This window comes from Falco cherrug, chromosome 1, assembly GCF_023634085.1.
Source record: "Falco cherrug isolate bFalChe1 chromosome 1, bFalChe1.pri, whole genome shotgun sequence".
NCBI lineage: Eukaryota > Metazoa > Chordata > Aves > Falconiformes > Falconidae > Falco > Falco cherrug.
This window is the reverse complement of record NC_073697.1, coordinates 53929874-53948960: the sequence shown is the minus strand read 5'-3', so window position 1 is coordinate 53948960 and position 19087 is coordinate 53929874. Positions and strand designations below refer to the sequence as shown.

At 38.8% G+C, this 19087-nt stretch overlaps 1 protein-coding gene across 2 annotated transcripts in view; it reads left to right on the top strand.

Moving 5' to 3' along the window:
• The window catches only part of RAB28 (RAB28, member RAS oncogene family), a 66134-nt gene extending 61614 nt beyond the window's left edge, over positions 1-4520 (top strand). The window contains exons 7-8 of one of the 2 annotated variants that reach the window (XM_055718148.1): positions 2824-2924; positions 3817-3951. In XM_055718148.1, the coding sequence (XP_055574123.1) occupies positions 2824-2919 (96 nt within the window). In that variant the 3' untranslated portion in view covers positions 2920-2924; positions 3817-3951. Of the gene's footprint in view, positions 1-2823; positions 2925-3816 lie in introns of both variants that reach the window. The other variant, XM_055718157.1, reaches the window with a different exon arrangement.
• The last annotated feature ends 14567 nt before the right edge of the window (positions 4521-19087 follow it).

Genomic DNA, 19087 nt, shown 5'->3' with positions numbered 1-19087 from the left:
TTTGTGTAACATGAGATTTCCTCATTTTGAAAAATTACAAGGTTGCTGCTTGAATATGCTTGTCAGAGAACATCAGATGTCTTCATTCAGTCTAGGTGGTAACAAAATATAAAATGAAATACTAAGTTTGTGTAAAATGCCAACAATGAAATCCTACATGTCAATTAAGTTTTATTACATATTTCTTCATTGTTACTGATTGTCTAATATTGAGACTACTCTTTAAAACATTGTTTCTAGCACTTTTGATTTTATGCCTGAAAATCATATTTCTTGTGTTTAAAATCAATTATAATTGTCACAGTCACTAGGAAGATCTTAGAAGTGACTTACAGGTGGCTAGAAATGAGTAATAGGAATTACAAACAAATCATTTTAACTTGTATGGATTTGTAGGGCTTGGCTCATGGCTTTTGAGCTTTGATGACTGGCAGAACTGCAGAAGCTCTGTGAAAAGTGGATGGGGTTCTTGGTTCCCTTCAAAGTAACAGTGCAACTTCTGTTAATTAACTGCAAGAACAAGCCTTAGAAACTGAATTATTTACCATGCATTGTTTTAGAAAACAGCTGCAGCAGTTTAAGATATTAATGCAACCCAAGCTATTTGTTACTGCCCTTTTGCTGGAATTTATCACTCCCACAGCAGAATCAGAAAATGGAAGGTGAACATGTGCCTTGGCCACATCAGGGTGAAGTTGTGCAGCTTAGCTTAAACTGCTGCTGAAAGTTGTTTTTAAGTGAAGCTGCCAGACTTTGTGCTGAAGCGGATGAGGTGCAAGTACACGTTACATTCCACCAGCTCTCCTTTGGCAGCAGTGATCTCCAGCAGAGGAATAGGACAGACATTTGGGGGTGGTAAGTTTTTAAACTATCTCAGCTAGAGCTACTAAACCTTGTCTGTTAACATGCTGAGATGACTGTTAATCAAACCTTTATTTGGACAAAACTGTGGTGAAACAAAGAACTAGGTTACTTTTTATGCGTGACTGGAAAGTAGAGCATGTTTTTGAAATGGAGCAGTTCCAAAGTAAAAAATTTGCAGATTCTGACTTTCAGTCCTCAAAATACTCTCCCTTTTAAATCACAAGGATCTGATGAAATTTAAGGAAATAGCTCCTTCACTATAATGAAATGGTTTTTTTCTATATTTTGTACTTTCAACCGTACTATAAAAACTGCATGGGGTATAGCTTTGTTCCTTGGCATTGTCAAGAGCTCGCATTTTTGTAAGTGATGTGTAGTTTTCTGTTTAACTAAATGCCAGTTAAGCAAACTAGGGTGTGTGTGCCAGCTTTTTACAATAAAATATTTGGCAGAGAAGTCAGATCTGGAATTCAGAGAACCTGCACCAAGAAAGGTTATTTCTCGTTATTGACAGTGCTTTGAACCATGGCAATTATATGCTTGACATAGAAACTGATACAAAGACGACAAAATTTTTAGTTACCATGACGTTAATAAAAGAAATATTGCAGCAGTATTTTTTTACTCTTATTTAGATGAAATTCCTTTAGAAAATCCAAGTCATTTATGATAGTCAGTTTCTTGCTACAGCATGCCTAAGCATGGGTCACTAACCTGCCTGTGTTTACAGGATGGGATTTAGACCAATGTTTCAAGGAACAATTAATTGCCTATTGATTGCAAGACTTCCCTCCCGCACCCACCCCCACCCCAGCTCCAGTCAAAAGATTGGTATGAAGAAACTAGGTCTTGTGAGGTCGGATAACACTGTTTAATGCTAAAACTCCTACTACTGCCTTACATGGGATTTAGCAACCTTTGCCTTGAAAACATCAGGCCAGGAGTCCAGTAAATCATGAGTGTGTCCCCTAGATAAGATAATATGAATGTGATCAATTAAACTCAAGAAGAATACATCAGCAGCTAATAAATCCAGATCCCTTACCAGTCAGTTCACTCTTGCTTGACGGATGGGTTTTATTTGCAGAGGTATCTTTAACATACGTGGTTTATATATTCATATAATCCGGTTTATATATTGTTTCCTTTAAAAAAACAGTATTTCTGCATTTCTCCATTCAGTTTATGCTGGAAAATATGTTGTGTAAAAGTTGAAGTATTTAAAAAAAAAACCACTAAACTGGTTTAGGATATCTATCATAGCAGACCTACCTGTTCTGTGACTTCTTTGCTGAAATTGTTCTGAGAATTTTTCTCCCCTTTGCATGAATACTACTAATAGCGACAAAACTTTCAACAGTTTTGTTTGTCTTTAAGGGGAAAAATGAGAGCCTTTTATTTTTATGTGAAGTAAAGAAAAACCAAAGCTTGCAGCACTCAGATGTGAGGTTGTTAGTTTGTTACTGTTTTTTATTCTATATTTGGTTATAACGTGATAGTTAATGTGATGGAAAAGATCCATGTGTACATCTAATGCACTTGTAACAATTGTTGCTAGGAAGCTAACTGATGTAATATTTAGATACCCTAGACTGAAAAGATTAGGCCATTGTCATCTTTTCTTCCACTGAGTTGCCTTCCTTTTTATTCCCTTCCTTCTCTTGCTTTAATACACTTTCATTGGTTGCACGTTTGAACGTTTCCCTTCAGTGCTTTGAAAGGGCATGTCCTTGAAGAAGCTTGAGAAGCAGCCCTGATGCTGGTAGTGACGCTTTCAGCTAGACACACTGCTCTTGTATCATATGGCCTGAAAACAAATGTGCTTTTGTTTTGCTTTGCGTAGTCTTATATCATTCATTCATTCTTTGCAACTACTGATGAATATCTCCATTTTTTTTCCTTCTCTTTTAACATTCTTCTCCTTGCTCGCTATCCATTACGTTGATACATGATTAACAGCATGTTGTCAGGGCAGAACTAGTGAAATATCCTGAAGAAGATAATCAACAGCACAACACTTCCAACTGCCAGAGCAAAGTCTGCTCAATGCAGTAGTTCAGGTATTGATGGAAAACTTGGGGTTTTGTTTTGTTCTTGTTTTTTCTAAGCTGCATTACTTTTACCTGTTGCAATACGTTTGATTGGAAAAATATATTTTGTATTTGTAAGCACTTGTAATACTTAACATATTAATTTGGAACTCTGTGTACAATTACATGGTGTTTCTGAGAGAAACCATGAGAGTTCATAGCAAATTTGAAATACTTCATGTTACTGTATTAGGAAGGTCCTTCAGTGCTGTATATTCAAAATGTTAGATAGCTGCCTCAAATGGACACTAAATTGGAATCTCATTTCCTTCTTATATAGGAGAGACCAACAGTCTTATCAAATGCTTTGTAAATAGAATGGGTAGTATCTGTTGGTTCTGTATTAGAAAAGAAACATTAGTCAGTTTGACTATCAAAACTTGTTTGAAATATAGTTATGTTTGGAATTTACTTTGAATTCTGTCCATATTTTCCTGTGAAGTGTTTGGAGTAAAGATGGAAAGACAAACTTACATACAATTTCCAGTTACAATTTAGGCAGTTATTCTTAAAGAATGCATACCATAGTCTTTGCAAACAAATACTGCTTTATTGTTTCCATACAGAACAACTTTCATGGAAGTAAAACTGTATTTGTTGCTTTTGCAAAAAAGTCATGTTCCATTTGTAGTGTTGTGAAAACCTACCAAGGCATTTCCTTCTGCTTAGTGTGGATTAACTGGTATTTAGAATGAGAATTAGCATCTGATAAGGGTTTCTGTGAAGTAATGAAAAAAAACCCCAAAGCAGTGGCTGTTTTGCCCAGTTTTTCCCCCCTCATATTTTATAGTAAAATATCTGTTGAATGCTTTGTCAGCATGAGGATATTATCTGATTGTTACTGTGTTTTCTTTTATGACAGAGGGTGGTGAAGGCAGATATTGTCAACTACAGTCAAGAGCCTGTGACAAGAACCGTTAATCCTCCTAGAAGCTCAATGTGTGCAGTTCAGTGACTGTGCTATTCTTCTCTGGTTTGGTACTTTTGGTGGTCCTCCTACCTTAAGCAGGCTCTGGAATTACCAGAAAGAAACTTTGTTTTAACAGTGACCATTGCAACAATGCAACTAGAGGTTTCAAAAACATATTGCACCACCGTACGTTGAGAAGCAGCAGGCAGTTTTTTGACCGGCTGAAATTCAAACGTGAGACCACACACTTTGAAAAATTAAGACCTGTATTCTTTAAAATTATATTTAAATAAAGCAGTATAACTGTATTATATATGCTTCCTCCTATCTATTTGACAGATACTGGAATAAAAATGGATGAAGAAGTCCTGCATTAAAAATACTTTTAAAGACATCAGCATGGAAGGGTATTTTACCAAAGCAGTTTTAAATTTTTTTTCTCTTTCTTTTTATTTTTTTTCCTCCTGTGATCTGAACTAGCACTCCGCAAAATGTAACTTGGAAGAGCCATTGCTGGAATAATTTTAAGCACGTAATATATTTTATCTAGGGATGATTTTTTTAAGTATTCTGTTAATATATATACATAGTGGAAAATGTGTAAATTGTATCCAGTAAGAAACAGTGCTTGAAATAAAGCTGTAATATAAAAATAATTACTTTTCTGAAGTCTCAAGTTGTCTCCATGGATGCTCTGAAGTATGCTCGTGTGTTTGTGTATTTTTATTACTACATCAGCTTTACTTCTTGCAGTAGTTGTTACGCTCATATATCTTCATGAATATGGATGAAGCTCAGTCAACAGTTTGGGGTGTAAATGTTGAGTGATATATTCAGCATGCATTAGAAACTGTTGATAGATCAGTTAGCATCAGTCATTTTTAATAACTAACTGAATGACTTTTGGCCTGGTACTCTTTTCTTTCTAGTTCAGAGTAAATGACAAATAAAAAGCTGCCTGCTCTGTGACCATCACATTTCTCCTCTGTTCCTTTTCTAGCAGTCTCTTTCAGACATGCAGTTCTTTGCTGGCACATCTGAATAGAAAGCTAAAGAGAGAAAATTTAAGCAAACTTGATTCCGAACTAGAAATATTTTCCTATTCTAACTCTAGAATCTATTTTCCTAAAAATTCCAGCAAAACATTTGGAGATTTAGAAAATGAATGAGGCTGAGTGAAGGAAGCTTGTATATTAAGTGAAAATGATAAGGTCCTTCAAGTGAGTGTTCCTATTAAGCTGTTCAAGTAAGCACTTAATAGTTGGAACTATTAACCTATTAGTAGTTTAATAACATAGTTAAACTATTTTAAGCACGTTAAATAAAAAAAAGATTGCAGATGGTAAAATGTGCTATTTGTTATTATTTTGGTATATTCCAAGTTCATTGAAAAGCTAAGTTTGTTTTTAAACTATTCCACATGCAACTTGACACATAATGTTATAACTACATGATAATGACAGTGTTGTAATATTTTGTCATTCAAATGTGGGAAATTTTAAGAAACAAGCTGAGATATTGAGAAATTTTTCTACACTAAGGTAGGTGTGAATTTTTCATTCTAGGGTTACAGTCTGTGTTCTTGCTCCTGTCCCATGGAGTTTGTGCCCTACTGCATATCTTTACTTTATGGTTAAATGCAACTGAAAGGTGAACTATCTTCCACTAGCAGCAGATGAGAACTTCTGTTCGAACAGTTTTTCTGAAGTAGCTGGTAAGTTTACAAGTTCATGCCCTCCAAAGCATGTGGTAAGTTCTCTTGAAACCTCAGGTTTCTTGGTGTATGTGTGTCCCAAACTCAGCTTACATATTCAAATATCCATGAGAACTGCCCCCTCTTGGAGGAGCGGAGCAGGCCCTGGCTCAACTTGGTGGCCAGAGCCATCTTTCTCTAGTGCGTGTGAGTCGACTTCATAAACCTGCTTCCCAAGTAATATGTTGCATGATCTTAGAAACAAAACAGTGTTTTTCTCTAAAAAAATTATGTAATCTTACTTTTCAGAAGAAAATCTTTTTTCATAGTTTGATATGCAAAGCCCATTGTTGCTCTGAATAATGAAAAAAATATTATTTTAACATTTGGGGTAATCTTGCAGTATGAAGGCTGTGATACATGTCCCAGTCCAAGCTATTTTACAGATGGATTTTATGTCTGTCTCATCACAATCTTTTATTGTCAGTGCCTGTTTTTCTAGCTGTCTTTGACTTGTACAGCCCTTTGTGCTTTGTTCCCATTGATCTTTTCACCATTTTCTATGTTAAAGCCCTACCTCCCCTGAAGAGATTTTTGTTTACATTTCCAAGCTGCTTTCATTCTTTCTCCCTAACATACATGTATATTATTTATGCTAACTGGGAATCTCTTGTCTTCTGTGCCCCCAGCCCCTCCTTTTGCTGCCCCTCTTAACCTTCTCAGATTTTCTGTATTGTATACTGACTTCCACTCTCCCTGCCTTTCCCTACCCTTCTTGCCCCATTTAGATCCATTACCTGTCCACCTTTTAATCCTTACAAATGAGCTTTGCTCTTTCTGCTTGGCCCTGGGGACCCCACCTTGAGCCTTTGGATTCCAGCTGCAGCCTAAATCCTTGGCTGTGGTGGCTGCCTTGGAAGTGAGGCAGCAGCTGTGGCTGAAGGTGTAGGGGCGCCTTTGCCATCGCCATGGCCCGAGTTCCACCAGGCTAGAGCAGAAAGGTCAGAGGGAGTTCTGGAGGACTGCGTGACACGGAGCGAGGGAATAGGCACTGTTTGCAGGGAAGGCAAGGGCTCTCAGGAGACTAGAGGGATAGAAACAAGTCCAGTGAGAGAGGTGTTTTAGGGGAGGCAGGCAAGCCACCGCCCAGTGCCTGTGCTCCCTCCCTAAGTCATGTCCCTCTCCTGATCCACACGATTCACATATGGTGGAGTTTAAGCATGTGCCATATTAATGCACTTAAAAGTTTTTTGCAAGATGAGAACTGGTTGAAAGCAGTTCAGCAAACAGTAATGAAGTTAAATAAGGCAACACTTTCCAAAAGTGAGGCAACATATGCTTAATGTCCATTGACATGGGGAGAGGGGGAAGCATGTTTTTTCCTGAAGCTGAGGCCAGATGAAGGGAAGAAATGTGTTCAGGCCCTGATCTTACACAGATCCACGCTGGTGAAGTGATGTGCCTGCTTAGAGCTGTTGTAACTAATCATTTCAGCAACAGCTCCACACCTAAAAATTGTTTCTAAGTTCAGCTCCTTGCTAGGGTCAGTCTGCTGTGATGTGGTGGATGCCGATAGGTATGTCGTGTCTGGCTGTACATTAGATCACCAGTGCTTTTAAAACATGTGTTTGATGCGTTACTAGATTCATGCAGCTTGTCTTTTGTGATTCTGAAACTTGGTGGGGTCAAGTTGAGTCTTTCACAAACAGAAGTGTAAAGGCATTTTATTTTCCCTTATTAATGGCTGCTGTGAGTGCCAGAACCTGCAATGAGTTCATGATCTCCTCTCTGAATACATCATTATTTTGACAGTTCATAAAAGTTATGAAAACATGAGGCTTCTTTTTTAACCAGAATAACTTTAAAAAAAATTAAAGGACACATACAAAATCACTAGAAAAATTAATGCGGTGTGCTCTTTTGAGGGATTTGAAAATTGTCTGTGCCATCTACCTGCAACACGAGGTGTCTATTTACCAAAAAAAACCTGATCCATAAAGCACTGTTTGGGTTTCATTGGAACTAAAGGTCTTTTCCATCAAGTGGCTTCTTTTAAATGCAGAACTAATTTGCTTGTCAGAGTAAACACTGGCAAATGCACCTGATAATGAATGTGGTAGCCAGAAATTTATAATAATTTTCTAATGAAAAATATTGTAGCAATATTTAAAGCTGGCTGTTCTTTTGGGTTTTGATTATGATGGCAATTCAAATAAGTTGAAATAACATTTTTCCTTTTTACATTTATTTTATATTAGGAATATGGCTGCTTTTTCACAAAAGAAGGTTTGTTATCTTTGTTTCATGACAATCATGACCTTTTCTTACAAGCTGTAGTAGAGAGTACTGCTTAGAAGATGTCTGTATTCCATGTGTTGATCTGAGACCAAAGATGTAGGTGTCGCAGGGAAGATGAAGTGGCGCCGAAGCCCTGTCAGGATGTCCCTGTGCCATGCCGGGAGCACTGCTCCGAGCTGGCCTGGCCGCTGTAACTGACTGCAAGCAAAACAAAATCCCCCATAACTTGTTGTCTTCAGTGCTTTCAAATTAAATCTTGGTACAGCTGACTAGAACCGTACTATCCCATGTATCTTTTGTCATTGACAGAAGACTAAATTGCTGCTCCTTAACATAATTAACAATTTTCTAATAATGGGAAATTTTCTGCAGAAGATTTTTTTCCTCTTTAGAATACTTGCATTCATTTCTGATGCAGCTTAAGAGTTTGTATGAGGGGCCTGATAGATGTATTTAAAGCAGCATTGACTTTTATAGAAATTGTATTTACAAAGCTGACGTTGTTAACTACTTTTCCTTCTGGAATTTGAGCATTATTTCCTAAGCAAAGAGGTTATTCTACAATGTTGTATTCTTTTCTTTCTCAGTTCAAGTACTACTGCTCAACATGTTATCTGATTTCTTTAGGCTGTCTTTATTTAAAAGCAACTCATAACCACTTAAAATGTCAAAATAGCTGAATGCTGTTGAAAAGAAAAAGCCAAAATTTATCCATGTTTGCATAGGGGTAATGGCATACATGTGAGATTAAAACTCTCAGTCCAGGTAATTATCCATAGGAAGCAAATTTATACTCTTGATTTCAGATGCTATGAATAGAATGAGATTAGAATTTAATGTGTTACAGTTTTATTTGCAAAATACACAGGTCCTATATAAAACCTCTTTTTATAAAGTACTCTCTAGAAGCCTTGGGGATCCCTGTTTAACTTGCAAATGCCGAAGTTTGATCTTCCCCAAATAGAAGATAGTGAAGCTCCTGAGTTCCATGAACTGATTTCTATTTTCAGCTTCCCATAGAGAGCTGACTGTTCAGCCAATTTAAACTTTTTTTTTTTTTAACTCCACTTCATCTTCGTTCATTTTGGCACTATTTTGAACTGGAAAACTTCCAGTTAGCTAATTGGCCATTTGCCTTGTTTTATGTGGGGGTGATGTCAAGTGCTGAAATAACCAATTGACTGAAAGCAATCTTGTTTCAAAGGCTGGTCAGGACCAAACCTCAGAAGGTACCAATTTCAGGTTTGTTTTGTATTTAACTGTTACACAGCATTCCTTATCCTAGTGGACGAACCTCGGAGAAGAATATAGATTTGAGGTCAAGAGCTTGTGTTTGCTCAGATACCACATTTAGAGCACATAATTCTGGAGGAAATAGGAATCCAGATCTTTTTTTAATTTCACTTTCAAGACTTTTTCTGCCTCTGCTCTCTAATGTCATATTGGCAATCAATGCTTTTATAAAAATATTAATTCAAGTCCCCATTTAAAAAACAAGATGTGGTAATTGTGCTTTGGTTCAAGAAAGTTTTTCTTTTAAGGATGAGTGGAAAAAACTGTTTGTTGTATGAGGTATCACTGGCATGGATGAAGGTGTTTAATACACGTTAATAGTAATCTTCATGTCTTATGGTCTGCAAAATATCCTATATTCTGCTTTCTACTTTACTTATTTAAAATAGTCTTTAGAATGATAACGATTATAAATACAAAATAAACCACCGAACTGCTTTAAACTAATCTGTGCCTCAGAAAACTAGTCCTGTAGACTGCTCCAGGCAAACATTTTTTCTTTGCTAGCTAAACTCCATTTCTGCCCTTTCCTGGGCTGATCCATACCAGGTAGCTTGCAGGATCATGACCTACTAATCCTTTTTGATTTCTGGTGAGCTTTTAAAAACAAAGTAGACTAAGCAACATCAAAGGAGGATTGAAAGACACACACCGTGCTTTGGAAAGCATTCTCTCCTCTACAAAGAGGTGAATGCTGTGGTTCAATACTATTCACTAAAAGCACTTAAGCGTATCTCAAAATTAAGCATGTATTTAAGTTCCCTTGAAGTCTACATGGTTTAAGTACACACTTGAAGCTAAATACATTCTGGCATACTTTGCTGACACAGAAATTCTGGCTCCATTGAAATAAATGCCTTTGAGGCTAAAGTTCTTCCAGGAATTTCAGTGGTGTTTCTTAAATTTTCTACCCATTATGAAGGGTATAAACTAAAGCCACTCCCAAGTTAAAAAGAAAAAAAAATGAAAGGAGGTGCTTCTCATATATTGAGTTGTTTTTCTGATACTCTTGCCTAGCATGAATGATATAGAAGCTGCAGCAACAACAAAAAAAAGTTGAAATGTGGTTTGGTTGTGATCAGAGCATTAACTTGACATTGGGCAAGTTGCTGTTTTTGGAACAAATGCTCCTCAGATCCATAATATATCAGAAACAGAGAATGGAATCTGAAAGAATAGAGATGCTTGGCAAGTCTCACTGCAAACTGAATACTGACTGATAGTGCAGGAGAAAATATCAAGCTCCCATTTTGTGTCTGGATTGCAGATCTGACATGGAGGATAAACAGGAGCTGGTACTTCTTGCTCAGATTTGGGGATGTATTTGATCACCATCTTGGAAAAAATGAATTGTGATTTCTGGATATATTCCAGTATTTGTCAAAGATTGGTGAGGCAATGTTTAACTGCATAATGGAAACTGGAGAGAAATTTTGACATCCCACTCATCAATCCAATTGCTTTTTTTATCTCCCCACTGTCTTGGAAAGAGAGCAAAGTGTAAACCAACATTTGGCACAAATGGGCTGCCTGTGCCATTTAGCAGCAATTTGCATGTAATTGGTAACAATTATACAGACAACCCATTTATAACAGCGAGTGAGCTCTCAACCTAGGGTAAACTACAAGAAAACTAATCATATCCCCCAGGAATCACACACTGATGTAAGAAAGGAAATGGAAGTCTTTCAGTTTAACTTCTTTCCTGCTTTTATTACCCAGAAAATCAGGCATGCAAATAAGTCTGTACTCAACAGGTTACACATTCTCAAATTAAAAGCACAATTGGTGTTTGTGCCAATTAAGGTTGAATATAATCAAGAGTCTTAAAGAGATTGCTCCCTTTTTTCATTGTGGTTCTGCTAATCTTTCTGACTAAATGGCCAGCCTTTGAAGGTCAGGGTTTAACTCTGTCTCCTTGTGGTCAACATCTGAGTTGGCTGGACAGCTTTCCAATCTCCTCTGTCAAGGGCACTTGGTGGCCAGCCAGGTCCCCAGAAGCAGAGACTGGGGTGACAGCTGGTGGTGGTGCTGAAGCACAGCTGAGCATGCTTAGAGAAGCTTCAGCCAGATTTTGCAATCACAGAAATGTAAGTTAATTGAGATATAATTAGTTTGATTTGTACATATCACTAGCAGTTGAATTTATTCCATTGTCTTTTGGATAAGACACAAACTTACTTTTAAAAAATATAATTTTTCTTTAGGTGAGTGGAAGTTTACTGTAGTTGTTTAGTTGTGACGAGGTTGGATGTTTCTGCACTCTCCTAGGTGTGGGTCTAGTCTTTTTTCCTCTTTGGTTGAGAAACTTGTTGCAGTGCAGATCACTAACCGTGCTGATTCAGGTTGGATGCTACCCAGGCTGTGCAAGTCTGGAAACAGCAGGTGAATGTTCCCATTCCACGTGCAGAGCAAATCCAGTTCTTTGCCGCTGTTATTTAGCTACTTACATGACACCTGTGCTGCTGCATTACGTCTAATGCTATCTGCTATTGCTATCTGTGTATGTACTGCAAAAAGATGGATTTGAGTTCATATAATTTTGCCCTGTTAATAGAGTTTCATTAAAATACATACAAGGGGAAAACCTCAGCATGATTGATACCGGGGAGTGGGAAATCTGTGCCCTCCAGAGACAAAACAGACTCAAGGAAAATGCTACAATTTCAAAATAAAGGTGGATTTGTGCATATATACTCATCTCCATAGCAGTATAAATCATGCACATGAAAGAAGGCTGTTATCAGGGTCCATGCAGGGTCTTCTGTATCATGTAAGTCCTACACTGATCTGTGGAGTGGCGTAGAGAAATGCTCAGTGGGATCGGCACAAGAATTGGTCTGTTGGCTCTGCATTTTGTTATACGATAATGTCCTATAACTCCTTTTGTATTGAGATACTTCAAAGTGGGTGCTCATAAATTATTACTACAGCCTGTGCACATGAAACTCCATTATTCAGCACATTTTGTGGCTTTTGTGAGCAAAAGTTCAGGTTTTCTGAATCAGATTCTTAGCATTTTGCAGTTTCCTAGGCTGGAGTAGCAGGGCTGAGGCCAAACCTCTCCAAAAAGAGTAAAAATGTTGATTCCAATGTCTGTTGTTAATCTGAGGAGGAATTACTGGTACCACACTCCAAGTGTGCTTGGAGATATTTGTCCAAACAGGTAAACACAACAACTTTCAGCATTTTCTGACAACTAACCGGAAACCAGTATAAGAGGCACAAGTCTGCTAAGTCATGGCACAGAAATTTGCAACCATGGATTTGCCCATTCTGGCAAAATGTTTATGCTGCCAACAGAATATGGTAGATTATGGCAACTGTAGGGTCCTTGAAGATCCCCAAATGATTAACAATAATCTTCTACTGATAAAAATCTTGTCATTTGGCATATGAAAAATAACTTTCCTGGCAGCTTACAGAGGGCTACATGGAAGCCAAGTTCTTGGAAGCATCGTTATTTGTTTCTGGATATGAAGTTAATCAAAGCTGTGTGCTGTACATGTACTTGAATCATCATCAGGGAACTTAACGGGGAAGAAAGGATGAGAGTGAAGGGGCTTGTTGGAGATCAATTTATGTGTGGAAACTGCATTTTGCAGCTTACCTTTATTTCTCTTTGGAATTTTACAGATCCACAGATCTGTTACCATGGCAGGTTTTTCAGACATTAAAGATTTCCTACAAAAAAGAGGTGAATTATTCTCCAATATAGAAGATATTCTGATCATGACCACTGAATGTGACTCAGCTTTGAGAAAGTTTGAATCCAGATCCTTGTGCGGGCACTGACCTCATTAGCCAGCTCTGAGTGACATTCAGTATGATGCTGCAATATGCATTAAAAAAGGATGATATAAGTAGCTGGTGGTAATTCTGATCATTGTGATTGTTTCTTTATTCTTCCCCCCCATGCCTTACTCCAGCATGGTGGAAGTGCTGGGCAATGAAAATTAACAAATAGCTAAATATTCATGGGCTTTTCTGTGGTTGTGTTGTTGTGTTTTGTTTTCCCTGCTTATAGGACTTTACTAGTCTAATTGACACTGACTAAGAAATTCACATGATAACGTGATTTCTGTAAGGTTATTTGGAACGGATATTCCGTATGAGTGTTTTCAACAGAAATGGGCAGAATGGCTTGTCTGGCTTTCAGCTGGAGGAGGTGCAAATGCTTCCTGTGTGCCTTTGTACAAACCCCTTAAAGTGCCTGTGTCTTGGGACTGTGCAGGGTGACCATAACGCTCCAACCGACAGGACTGCTGTGGGCACTCGTGGGGATGTCCTGTGCTTGTGTACTGTGGTGAGGTTGTAGTTTTGACTGATACCTTGTTCAGACATGGGAGGCATCGAGCAATATTATCTAGGATTCTTGTTAATGCTTCCGTTGTGCAACTGTGGAGTCTGGTGGTGTCCATCTTATAGCCAAATACATGAGAGAGACCTGTGTATTTTGGGTAACAAACAGGTTCAAGTTTGTAAAAGTTATCCCAGCAAGGATAGCTGACTGCTTACATCATACAAGCCATAAACATTAAAAAATGTCCATTTCTGCTTAGAAGACACGCAAATGACAGCTGAAGGCTAATGCAAGTGATCACTGGGATATTCTGGCGTAGCCTAGGGATGGATGGATGCTTTGTCTGACTGGTGAGTCATGTAAATCAATCTTGGGATTCTTTTGAATTAATGAAAAAAGATTAGTCTTTTTAATGGTCCTTAATTATTCTAGTAACCCCCAAAAAGCTACCAAAACCACTTCCAAAACCACTTTTTTCTTTTCTTTTTTTTTTTTCTTCTTTCTTTAAATGTTCAACTCATTAGACCAGTGGTTTGTGTTGTATACTTGTTGTATACTTGGCAACTGCAGTCATCCCCAATAGCAACCATTCTGAGCCTGATTCTTCTGTTGCTGTGCACTTCAGTAGGATGTTATATTGCTTACACACACATATGTCTATGTGTATATAAATACATATATAAGCCTGCATACACTTGTGCACATATATATGTCTTTGTAGTTGGTGCTAGCAAAGTTGTAGATAGATGTTTGGTTCTTTCCTCACTTGTCTCTATTTACTATTTTAAGCTAAATGCTTCAGTACTGCTAGAAGCATGTATTAGATCATGTGGCTAGAACTTGGAAACCTACAATTATGAAATAGTATGTGTTAAATATAGCTGTCTCTAGGCTATATTAACTACATCAACACAGTAAATTAAGGAGGTCCTAGGAGTTGTGCAGAGCATGGGAACATTAATGCTCACAGTGCTCTGGTGCAGAAGTGACATGCCTGCTCAGAGCTCACCTTCTGCTTTTAAGTACATGGTGTAATAAGAGCTGCAGTGGAAAGCAGGGAAATGGAAGATGCCTGGAGAGTAGATATGCAAAGTAGCTCTCAGCATTTCACCAAAGCATTTGGACTTGGATGTTCCCAGTAGTATCAGCCTACAGCGTTTCAAATCCTCCCTCCACTCCACTGTCACTAAGGCATCACATTTATATGGCCATGTAATAATCTGGACTGGAAAGATGATCCAGCTTAAAAAAAATGTGGAAGAGGAGCATAAAATAATCAGTTTTTATTAGAAGCCATGATCAATGTGGCCTGGCACACATTCTCTAAGCACAGCTGAGGCAACAGTGAGCTGGGGCACAGCAGCACCACTGGTCAGTGTTTAGGTGGAGACAGCTTCTCATGCATTCACAGACCTGGGAAAATGTACAGCTCTTTATGGCTTGCATTCCTCAGGCCATGCAGAAGTAAAGAAAAGTGACCTTTTTCTCATCCTGGTCACCATTGTTGGACCTCCTCTTGACATCAGTTCCACCTGGAGAAAGTCAGTCTGCAAACATGCCCTTTCCTGGGCTCCCAGATACTCAGTCCACATTGTTTTCTTTGGATGTTGCTATTAATGGCAGAAACACAGCAGATAATAATGATTTTCAAGATTTTCCTCCTTTTTTTGCCAAGCCAGCTGCCTCATCAAAGAACATCTGGCACCAAAAGACAGACCTGACTGTGTGCCATATAGGGGATATTTCAGAGATGCCTAAATTGAGACACTGAATACCTGAACATCTGATTACAGGGCTAAGGTTACCCCAAGTTTTGAAAATTATCTCCCTAACTTCTTTCTCTTTTTTTTTTTTTTTTAATTCAGTGAAGAAAGATTATTACCTTAAATATAATATGACCTGCCCCTTTTCTGTACCTCTATAGTGGTTTCTTCAAACAGCAGAGTAAAGAGAGAAGAAAGGCATAGGGATGTCCTTTCAGCTGCTCTGAAGTCTGTTGCAAAGAAATATGTTATGTTCCTCCTTGGGTTTTCTGGCACTTTTTTCACAAAAGGGGCAGTTGTTATAATAAATGGAGCTGTTTTTAACATACCTGGCTTTTCTCTTCTGTCTGATGGTAAGTGACTTGAGGAAGGCAGTGTAACTTAATGGCAAAGATGGCTCCATACTGATTCGAAGCTTTCTTATGTAGTTTTGCTCGTGAATTAAAAACTTCTTTGTGTGAGAAAAGCATATGTGTTTAGCATATGGGTTTAACTGACACTAATGTAATTGTGCCTACATGCATCAAAGCTGGTTGCCCTCTTATGTGGAAGATACAATCCCTGGGCCTCTTAATTTCTATTTGCTGTGTAAGTATGTTATGTATGTAAATGCTTATGCCATGGAAATGGTATACATTTGGTCAAATCATTCAAATCTAAGCAATCCTCTTTCTTTTGTGCTTTGGTGGGATTTTGTTTGTTTGCTAGGGGAAACATGGAAGGATAGGTATTTTTCTTTATCAAAAAATGCTAAAAACCCAACTGTGATCTGGAATTCCTGAAGCCTGATGCTGTTCAAATGCAGAAGCAGACGGTGGTCTTGCCCCGAAGAGCAACCATTGTAAGCAGGAGTCAGGAGCCAGAGGTGGGTGTGGAGAGGTAAGGGTGAGGTGAGGTACACATGCGTCTTCAGAGGTGGAAGTGAGAAGCTCTGTAAGTTGGATTTTGACAAAACAACACCCCACTCTTCTGCAAGATCTGTGACGCTTTGTGACACTGATTTTGCTCATTAAAATTACCCATATGACTGGTAAAGGCTGAGTAGCCTTTCTGGTTCCACTTCTCAAGGTGGAGGCCAAATGAGGGCTCCTGGATTCCCAGAGAGACCAAAGGGGGTGCCCGTCCTCAAATTCCTACTATTCAGAATGTGTAGTGTAAATGGTAATAGCCACAATACATGTTCAGTGTGAAGAAGCTGCATGATGGTGTTACAACACTTTTGGAGTAGGAGGCAAGAGCTGGGACACGACTGGCATGTTTGATGACATTGCCTGGGCCATCATTGCTGGGATCCGAGAATGCGGTAACTGTACAGGAATTTCTGTGGTATTGACTGAAAAATTTCAGCGCTAAACAGTGATGTCTGGGCAGATAACCAGTCAGAAATTCTGGTTAAATGCTGTTGACCAGGTGTTTAAAAAGAGCACCAGCTTCCATGGATGGAGCCCTCAAATCAGTGCCAGGAGACCTGGGCATGCCGTTAACACCTTGAGAAATCCATCCCTGTTGTGTGGTGAGATCACAAGGTTTCTTTTCCTTTGGATCAATACTTCACAACCTGAGGAGATAGCTGAGAGTATAATAAGGAGGGCTCATGCCCCTCACCTGATGAGAGCCCATTTTAGAAACTGTTAAAACCACAAGTGGTGCAAGTAATTATGGCAAAGAAGCGGATGCGTCTTGATTAAGGTTTTTTCTACACTAAGCTGGCGTGGCCTTCAAAACATGTGCTATCTTTTAATAAACACTAGATGCATAAAGGACTAAGGGCTTATCCGTGCAGCTACACAGTACTTAATCTCCTACTTATAGAGTCGGGAGATGGATTTCATAATAGTTGGAGTCCTGCCCTTGATTACTAATTGGTTACCATTTAAACTCAGAGTCATTGACCTTTCAATTTGTAATTTATGAGAGAGTCTTACATCTGATGATACTTGAAAATATTTTAGATCTTACTTTTTATCCAGTTCAGCTGAATAAATGTTCTAAAAACTCACTGGGATTTCATAAAGCTGAAATAAACCCAAGCCCATCTCTTTTTTTTTTTTTTTTTAACTTGAGATATTATGCTTGGTCTTAACATTGTAAGCAGGGAAAGTTTATCTGCCTTGTTCTCTGATGTTAGGAGGGTAGGGAGGCTTCCCGTGAAGACTGAGTGCTCCTGGTTGCTGCGAGATCTTTAGAAGCTGACATTGCAGGGATGATTCTTGTGTGAATTATTTGATAAAAGAAAAAGTTAATTTTGCCTCACACCTCTGACAGAGGTTTGCTACCAGAACTGGGACTGCACAATGGTAGGCCAGTACCTCTGTGCTGTCATGGCATTGTTTGGGCTATGTGAGTTAAAGTGCTGTGCTGCTGATCGTGTTGGGTGCTTGCGAGGTGCTGAGCTGCACCGTTACCCCAGGAAGGGGGGCTTGCCAGGGACAGCAGTGGCTGAAGGAGTGCAGACAGGCCCCCAGCCTCAACCATTTGGATTGAAGGCCTCCAGTCTTGGTCCTTGAGCATCTACAGGGCCGAGCATCTATACTCAGTGACCTCTGAGATGCAGAGGCAGTGCCAGGATTTACTTCAACTCCAAGGTTTAAAGTAACTGCTGGAGACTCTGAGAGGCATTTGCTCAGAGGTCAGAAGAGCGCAGGCTGCTAGGTTTTAGGACTGTAAAGATTTAAATTAGCACAGTATTCCTCACACTGCTCTATGGTTTCCTTTTAGGAGCTGATGTAATTTGTGCTCAGAGATACTGCAGGAGAGACGTGTCTGACCCAAGGTGTGCACACGCAGCTGATCTGTCTGGGTTATCTGAGTTGTGTCCTGTTGAGGAGAACCTGCAGACGGGGATGCAGAGAAACACAGTCTTTACAAAAGGCATTTGGTTTTGTGCGAGTGAGCAGCTCATGAACGCAGGTTGTTCCTTGACATGCAGGAGTGTGTTGATTTGACCACCAAAACACGTGATAATTGGAGAAAATTTCCAAGAATATTTTTTCCAGTTACTGTAGAGACAAGAAGTTTTGACATTACATTTGAACTTAAAAAAACCCCAACCCCAAACCCCAGTTTTGAGGTGTAATTTCATATTACTGTTATTACATATACATAATCTGAAAATACAGCCAGTTAATTCAGAATATGTAATATATTTTGCTTTTTGGATTAGAAAATACTCATAAAAACCCACTTTTCACTACAACTGTTAAGTTTGCCTGCTTTGCATAAAATTACCTTTCTTTCTGTGGCATGTTTTGTCGGGAACTGGCCCTTAACGTGGTGCAAAATGAAGCATCCCTAACTTTGAAAGTGGCTTTTGTGAGTGCTTCTCTCTATCCAGGGGGTGTTTTTAACCCCATGTGATTTTTATTTTTTTTTTTCTCTGTTCATATTCCTTTTTTCCTAGAAGCTGGTGTCTTCTGTAAGAACTGTCAGCAGAGCTGCTACAACTTCTTCTGTAAAGAGTTACCATGTTACATTATCCCTTCTATTTCCCTGTATTCAGTTAGTAAAAGCTTTGCTAAATTTTGGCTGCTCAAGCTGGCATTTCTCCTCTTGAGTGGGTCCACAGGAGACCAAGAGGAGCTTCATCAGAAGGGGTTCAAGGAAGTCCAGATTAAACCCCACCTTTAATTTTTTTTTTTTTTTTTTTTTTGCTGGAGTTATAACTTGGATGGAAACCTCATTCTCTAGGTGTGGCTGAGACCAAGATTACATGAGAAATTGGGTAACTGGGGCGTGAAACTGTGGAAGGCAACAGCCTGCCAAAGGGATTGGGACCAAGCAGAGTGATGTAGGATGGAGACCGGGTGTTGCAAAAATACGTGCGCGGTTGAAGGACTCAGTTACTATGGGGATGTGCAACACCACACTCACCAA